General features: G+C 41.3%; 1 protein-coding gene across 1 annotated transcript in view; it reads right to left on the bottom strand.

The window, feature by feature from the left end:
• Positions 1-3345: 3345 nt before the first annotated feature.
• Positions 3346-8599, bottom strand: part of KIF27 (kinesin family member 27) — a 44188-nt gene continuing 38934 nt past the window's right edge. Inside the window, exons 18-19 of the mRNA XM_072150880.1 lie at positions 6150-6305; positions 3346-4018 (exon numbers count right to left, since the gene is read on the bottom strand). Coding sequence (XP_072006981.1) covers positions 3552-4018; positions 6150-6305 — 623 coding nt within the window. The 3' untranslated portion in view covers positions 3346-3551. The remainder of the gene's footprint in view (positions 4019-6149; positions 6306-8599) is intronic.

Raw genomic sequence — 8599 nt, 5'->3', positions numbered from 1 at the left:
AAAAAATGCCAGCTAGCAGCTGCTGTAGTGGCGTAGTTTTGGCCACTGGTGCAGCCTCCCACCGCATATATGGTGTAGCCGAAGGGACAGGGCTTATTTCATACAGCGCACAATAAATCTCGCCCAGTCTGTGGCATCTCTCCTCTGCAGCATTCACTAATGCCCATTGACTGTCATCACAGGGAAGACTGGAAGCTGCTTGTATCTAGGTTTGGAAAGCAGGCAATCATTGTCTGGATTCCAGAAACTATACATTTACTATATACATGGTATGGGGCATTTCATGTACTTTAAGGGAACAAACTGCCAATTTTCTTTTGTACTTAATTGTATCTAATGTGTGTTTATTTTCTGGATTTTACACGTTTGTTTCTCTTCCATTTCAGTCCATGGGACTTGCCATTTTGCCTGAGCCACAGTAACAGCATTTAGTGATATGCTTTACAGCAGCCTCATGGCTATAGGTTGCAATCGCCTGGATCTGAGTCATTAAGGTCTATTGAGAGTGCAGGTAGGAGGTTTTCTATTGTTATCTTTACTAAATAAATATGCTAAGCCTCGTAATGATGAGCATCATAATAGTACAGCGTGCTGGCTGTATGCAGACTGCTCATGGACTGACCCCTCTCCATACAGGGCGGTTTATCTCTTTATTATACACCATGTACACTCACCTGCCACTTTATTAGGTATACCTGTCCAACTGCTCGTTAACATTTAATTTCTAATCAGCCAATCACATGGCGGCAACTCAGTGCATTTAGGCATGTAGACATGGTCAAGACAATCTCCTGCAGTTCAAACCGAGCATCAGTATGGGAAAGAAAGGCGATTTGAGGCCTTTGAACGTGGCATGGTTGTTGGTGCCAGAAGGGCTGGTCTGAGTATTTCAGAAACTGCTGATCTACTGGGATTTTCACGCACAACCATCTCTAGGGTTTACAGAGAATGGTCCGAAAAAGAAAAAACATCCAGTGAGCGGCAGTTCTGTGGGCAGAAATGCCTTGTTGATGCCAGAGGAGAATGGGCAGACTGGTTCAAGCTGATAGAAAGGCAACAACTCAAATTACAACCCGTTACAACCAAGGTAGGCATGAGAGCATCTCTGAACGCACAGTACGCCGAACTTTGAGGCAGATGGGCTACAGCAGCAGTAGGCCACACCGGGTGCCACTCCTTTCAGCTAAGAACAGGAAACTGAGGCTACAATTTGCACAAGCTCATCGAAATTGGACAGTAGAAGATTGGAAAAACGTTGCCTGGTCTGATGAGTCTCGATTTCTGCTGTGACATACGGATGGTAGGGTAAGAATTTGGCGTCAACAACATGAAAGCATGGATCCATCCTGCCTTGTATCAACGGTTCAGGCAGGTGGTTGTGGTGTCATGGTGTGGGGAATATTTTCTTGGCACTCTTTGGGCCTTTTGGTACCAATTGAGCATCGTTGCAACGCCACAGCCTACCTGAGTATTGTTGCTGACCATGTCCATCCCTTTATGACCACAATGTACCCAACATCTGATGGCTACTTTCAGCAGGATAATGCGCCATGTCATAAAGCTGGAATCATCTCAGACTGGTTTCTTGAACATGACAATGAGTTCACTGTACTCAAATGGCCTCCACAGTCACCAGATCTCAATCCAATAGAGCATCTTTGGGATGTGGTGGAACGGGAGATTCGCATCATGGATGTTCAGCTGACAAATCTGCGGCAACTGTGTGATGCCATCATGTCAATATGGACCAAAATCTCTGAGGAATGCTTCCAGCACCTTGTTGAATCTATGCCACAAAGAATTGAGGCAGTTCTGAAGGCAAAACGGGGTCCAACCCGTTACTAGCATGGTGTACCTAATAAAGTGGCCGGTGAGTGTATAAACACAGAATAAATTTTTCAACAACTTTTGGTTTTGGAGTGCTGCATTTTACTTGGATATATAGTGTTGGTATATTGTAGCTTTGCACCCACCCTTTTCTACATACTCTGCTACTTTGAAGAGTAAAAAAATGTAAAAAAAAAAAAAAAAACAACCTTTTTGGCAATTTTTCTGAATATATATTTTTCCCCAGCTTCCCACTACATTGCATAGAATATTAAATTGTGATACTAAAAGTACCAATTTGTACCACAGAAAACAAATAAAAAATGAAAATGTTCTGGCAAAAACAGTAAAGGGCTTAAGAAAAGGGGTTATCAAAAAAATTCCTGGTGAAACATTTCCTTTAATCAGCAATTAAGATTAATGGCAACAAAAGTACCATATATTCCGGCGTATAAGACGACCTGGTGTATAAGACGACCCCCCTACTTTCCTGTTTAAAATATAGAGTTCAAGATATATTCGCCGTATAAGACTACCCCTTTTCCAACGCATACAAAACACAGGTAAAAATTTAAAAAAAAAAACAGATTTGAATTTAACATGGTCCTTTTTTTAATGTAAATTCTTATGACATGCAGGTATATAGCAGGAAAACTGTCGCTCATGAACATAAGGCATACAACAACAACATTACCATTACAGCACAGCCCCCAGTAGTATACAGCACTGCCCCCGGTAGTATACAGCACTGCCCCCGGTAGTATACAGCACAGCCCCCGGTAGTATACAGCACAGCCCCCGGTAGTATACAGCCTGCCCCCCAGTAGTATACAGCACAGCCCCCAGTAGTATACAGCACAGCCCCCAGTAGTATACAGCACAGCCCCCAGTAGTATACAGCACTGCCCCCATTAGTATACAGCCCAGCCCAGCATTAAAAAAAATATATACTCACCCTCCGGTGGCCCCGATGTGCTGCGCTGCTCCCCCGATGTCTGCGCGGCTCGTCTTCAGTGTTCCACGCCGTCTTCTTTCTTCTGCCGGGCGCCGCCATTGATCTTCCCCGGCAGGCGCCTAGTATGACGCGCCGCTGCTGACGTCATACTAGGCGCCGCCCCGGGGAAAAGCATGGCGGCGCCCAGCAGAAGAAAGAAGACGGCGCGGAAGACTGAAGACAGCACAGCGCGGACCGATCGCGGGTGTTACCGGTAAGCCTTTGATGCAATATGCAGCAAAGACTTACCGGCTATGGAGAGGGCTCCGCCCGTGTATCGTATAAGACGATTACCGGCGTATAAGACGACCCCAGAGAAGACAGAAGATTTTTCTGTCTTCAAAAGTCGTCTTATACGCCGGTATATACGGTAGATGCTAATGTGTCAAAAAATCCTCTGGATCCCCATTTTCTAACCATGTGAGAGACCTTTTTCCATGCATGTCTCCATTCTGCAGCACTCATTCCTCTTTCACAAGCCTAGAAGTGTGTTTAATTGTACAAAATAAAAATAACACATTCCATTATGTAAAGATTTTCTTTTACTTGGGAGAAATAATAAATATGAAATTTGGTCATTGTGATTTGTGAGGGTATAATTTATAATATACAGTGGTAAAGGTAGTCTCCCCTAGGGCCAAACAAATTCATACTAAGAAATGTCTTGGTCTCTACTTGGTCCTAGAGTGGCAAGTGCTTTTATTAGTAACAAGCCCAAACTCTCATTTATCTAAAGTTTGAAGTCCGATGATTTCGGTGTTACTTCAATGGAATCTGCGAGAATGGAACCAACACTCGAACGTCGTGTTGAAAGCCCCGAAACTGAGATCTGTCGCACCTCTCGGCGTGACAGTTTCACCGAATTGACCATAAGTGCAGCTTTACTAGCGTCAGATTTTGTTATATTGGACACAGATTGGCCTTCAGGTTTTGAAGATTGTAAATCATCAGTATCTTGCGCTTCGTCTCCATTAGAAAAGTACCTTCTGACTTGTCTGCGAGGCTGTGACGCCGGACCACCAGATCCTGAAATGTCCCCAACAATTCTATAAGTGTTCTGTTGGGATTTAGAGTTTGTAGGGTCTTTTGACTTTCTGTTGGGTTTGCCATTCTCAATCTTTGATGCCCATTTCTGCTCTTCGGGTGTCGTTGGTCCCAAAGTATCCACATTCTGTGGTGCATCTCCAGAGCCACCATCTACAGAAAACCGAATTAAAATATTGCTATTTATATAAGGTAATTGGAGAGGACAATTTCTGTTTAAAGCATAACAAAACTTCGGACAACATTTTATAAGTAAATAGTGCAGAAGATAGATATCTAACTTTGTAATACTTTTGTAAACAACTTCTTGTGCCCTACTTTTTCCCCTGCATTTATTTCTTGTTTAACACATTAACAACAGTTAAAGAGGTGTGGAAAGAGCTGTAGTCATACATAAGGGTGCATAAGCTTGGATCTTATCAACACACGCCAACGTCATCGGAGAGTGACTACCGGCTGCTATGACAGCAGAAATCCTAAGTGTTGGTCCCATAACTGTCCTAGCAGATCCTGTGATTTTACAATATACCGTAATAGAGTAGTATTGCATTATATTGTATAAGTGATCAGACCCCCTAGGGCAGTGATGGCAAACCTTTTAGAGGCCGAGTGCCCAAACTACAACAAAGACACCGCTTATTTATCGCAAAGTGCCAGCACAGAAATGTAATTTGTGATTTATACTCCCTTCTCTGTCACAGTTTTCATTGATACCAGCACCTGAGGACACCGATAAAGCAGAAAATAGTCCCAGGTAGAGCTGTCACTTTAATATAGCTCTGTGCGCAGCAGTCCTGGGCTGTCTGGGACTGCAGGAAGATGCCTGGAGTCATCTCTGGTGATGGCCTGAGTGCCCACAGAAAGGGCTCTGAGTGCCACCTCTGGCACCCGTGCCATAGGTTAGCCATCACTGCCCTAGGGTTTGATCATCTTAAAGGGAACCTGTCACCAGGAGACCAATTTTTAGCACTCCCCCAGTCCTCACAGAGCATAGTACATACACTGCCAAAGTGTTTTTGTATAAAAAATAGGTTTTACAAAAAAATTAGATATGTTATATTGTACCTTTCATTACCATCTGCTGTGTGACTAGGCACTCGTCCACTGGGAGTGGCTGGAAAGGAGCAGTCCCCCCCCCACCCTTGGGAAACAGCTCCTCCATGTGACCTTTTCAAATATATGAATGACTCCCCTCACTCAGGTTTGGCTGTAGAGGAGCAGGGGGCGTCGCTAAGCCAAGTGATGGGTGTTTTTATAGATTTGAAAAGGACACATGGAGGAGCTGTTTCCCAAGGGTGGTGGGGGGAAACTGCTCCTTTCCAGCCACTCCCAGTGGACGACTGCCTAGTCACACAGCAGATGCTAATGAAAGGTACAATATAACATATCTTTTTTTCTGTAAAACCTATTTTTTATACAAAAACACTTTGGCAGTATATGTACTATGCTCTGTGGGGACTGGGGGAGGGCTAAAAATGGGTCTCCTGGTTCCCTTTAAGCCCTAGTCCATCATTAGCGTCCTGATCTCTAGATGGATCTCTCACGAGAGGGGAAAAGAGTAAAAACAAGACACAGGGAAGATGTTTATCTTAATAATCATCTTTGTATTTTACTTCATTATCATCTGCTCTATTCATCTTTGAAATAAAAAAAAAATTAAAGATTTAGTTACCCCTTAGTATATGCTGTATTTGATTTCACAGTTTATTTTATTCCCACCTCTTTGCTACATCATCACATTTTTGCCACAACAGCAATTGTTTTATTTCAACCCTGTTTTAGATTTAGGTCTTATTCAAATAACTGAGAATATTACAAGTGTGTCATCAGTTGTAGTAGATAAGTAGCCCATACACTAATTTATTACTGATCAGCCACTGAGCCATGTTTTCACAGAACTTATGCATCCAATGAAGTGAATAGATCTGTGTGAAAAGATACATCCTACACAAATGACTTTGTCAGGAAAAGCACATCTATGAATAAGAACAGCAATGTGAATATATACTAATATCATCAAACTCTGTCTGCAGCCTTCACCCAGGGGGAGCTTCTTGTATGAAAATTTATATACACAATTGGAGAATCATATACAAAAACCGCTTGGCTCCTTCTACCCAGTGTAGTATAGCAGCGAGAGAAAGAATTGTGTCATCATACATAAGAAAAGCCTTCTAATCTGCTAGAATGCAGACACCCATGAACTAGAAATCACATCACTCTTACCATGGTCCATAGAATAGTACATGTGTGTTCATGAATTAATATTTTTAAAAACACTTACTATTAGGAAATACCACATTTGCTTCCCCAACCAGATCCCTAAGCTTCTTCCTTAAATCCCGACTGGTTGTTTTGTAGAAATAAAGCTCCTTTTCAAGCTCCTCTATTTTGGTTTCATATGCCTTCATGTTTCCTGCAGGGATTCCTCTATCATTATCTAGATTGAAAAAAAGGAAGATGATGAGAATTATTGCCGAATAAAATATTCTATTGTCACCAACATATTCTGGAGATCGAAATTGGACAACACACAGGGGAGGGGTCTTGCGGTTGTAGCCTGTGTCTCCTCTGTAAAGAAGACAGTGAATGGTGGTGGAGGAAGTTTCATGGTTTACGGAATGTTTTCTGCAGCAGGAGATGGACTTTTCATACAGCTACATGGTAGAGTGAATACAAGTGTGTATCAGAACCAGTAATGTTTATGCAGAACAATGCCCCGGTCACACAACAAAATTGGTAAAGCAGTTCGTTCAAACAGAACATTGAAACAATGAAATGACCAGTGCAGAGTCCTGAAGAACCACGAGGAGTCGTCCCGTTCTGGAGGCGCTGTCACACTCAGAGAATAGACTGGGATGCTGTATCCATAAAACCAGTTTTAATAAAGTTTAATAAAAACTTTCTGTCTCCCCCTCCTATTGGCCACATTGATGCATACCTGTGGATCCCCACATTAACGCATCTAACACCAGCCCTCCATCAGTGCAGAGTCCTGATATAAACCTATAGTAAATCCCTGGTGACAAAATGATGGCCAAGAAACCCACAGCAGTCATAGAACTGTGGAAGAGAAGAGAGCAATGTGAGAGACTAGTGATGTCCTGTGGTGGCAGATGTGCTCAAGTCATTGAAAGCAAAGGCTTGTACACTTCCTACAGGTTGGTGACTGTTGTTACCTTAAGAAAAATTTAAAAATTTAGAATTGAATAGGCATTGATGTTATATATTGGGAAATAAGGCAGGAGGAACCGACTATATTCTACGAGAATCAAGATCATGGAAACTAATATTTAACCCTTTAATGGCCGCCCTATCGGGAATCTACTTCGGTCATTAAGGGTACTTCATCTTCATCGCCTTTCTACAGCGGTGCGTGAGAAGAAGATTTAGGGACATCGGGTCAGTCTGGTGCCGGTCTCGGGCTGTGTTATCACAAAACTCTGATCCCTGGTGTTTAACCCCTTACAAAAATGTTCTAAAAAGTGATTTAAAAAAAGCTACGTTCTCTAATATGATACGACTGAAAAAAAAAACTTTTTTCGCAAAAAATAAGCCCTCAACCAGATCTGACAACAGAAAAATACAGAAGTTTTGGCCCTGAAAAGTTGTCAAAAAAACCTGTGATTTTCTCCAATATATTGTGTTGTTCAGTAAAATTGAGCAGAAATAAGAAAAACTATATACATGAGGTATCACCGTAATCGTAGTGAACCAGAGAATAAAGATAAAATATTATTTTTACGTTACGGGGCGCGGGGGAAATAAATGCTAAAAATACAAAAAAAATTGCTGATTTTGTTTGTGTCCCCCTTGAAATAGTGAATAAAATCTCATGAATAAGCTATAAACCCCCAAAATGAATTATCTATAAATTGCATCTCATCCCGTAAATAATAAGCCTCATATTTTCGCATTACCAAAAAATGTTAAATTTATAGCTTGTACAATGTGACAATACAAATCTGCTGTCAATAGCGCTGCTTTGATCCTATGCCCCATACAGCAGTTTACCACCACATATGGGGTATCAGTACACTCGGGAGAAATTGGGCATCAAATGTTGCAGAGGGTCTCATCATTTAATTTATTATGAAACTGTCAGTTTTGACCTAAATGAATGTATTTTCCAAAAAAATGCTAAAGTTTAAGGGTTAATAGACTTAATAGAAGTTGTTTTACATACGTCGAGGGGTTAAGTTTTTATAGTGGGGTAATTTATGGGGTTTTACTATTATTTAGACCTTTCAAAGTCACTTGGAAGCTGAGTTGTCCCTCAAAATGTGAGTTTTGGCAATTTTCATGAAAATGAGAAAAATTGCACCTAAAGTTCTGCACCTCATAACATCCTAGAAAAATGAGAGGACGCATAAAATATCATCACAACATAAAGCAGACATTCCGTAAATGTTAACTATCAAGCTTTTTGGGTAGTTTTACTTCCTGTCTGGAAAGCAGAACATTTCAAACTTGAAAAATGAAAAATTTTTATGAACTTTTGCCAAATGTTTTTTTCAGAACGAAACGCAAAACTTACCACTTAAATTTTACAACTAACATTAAGTACAATGTGTCACGAGAAAACTGTCTCAAAATCACCGGGATATGTTAAAATGTTCCGAAGTTATAACCAATTATCATGACACATGTCAGATTTGAAAAATTGAGTCTGGTGGTTGAGATGAAAACTAGCGTCGGTAATAAGGGGTTAAGGGGTATTCCCACAAAGACAAG

This window comes from Engystomops pustulosus, chromosome 1 (genome assembly GCF_040894005.1).
Source record: "Engystomops pustulosus chromosome 1, aEngPut4.maternal, whole genome shotgun sequence".
NCBI classification, from domain to species: Eukaryota; Metazoa; Chordata; class Amphibia; order Anura; family Leptodactylidae; genus Engystomops; species Engystomops pustulosus.
The sequence above is the reverse complement of the archived record's forward strand: the minus strand, read 5'-3'. Positions and strand labels throughout refer to the sequence as shown.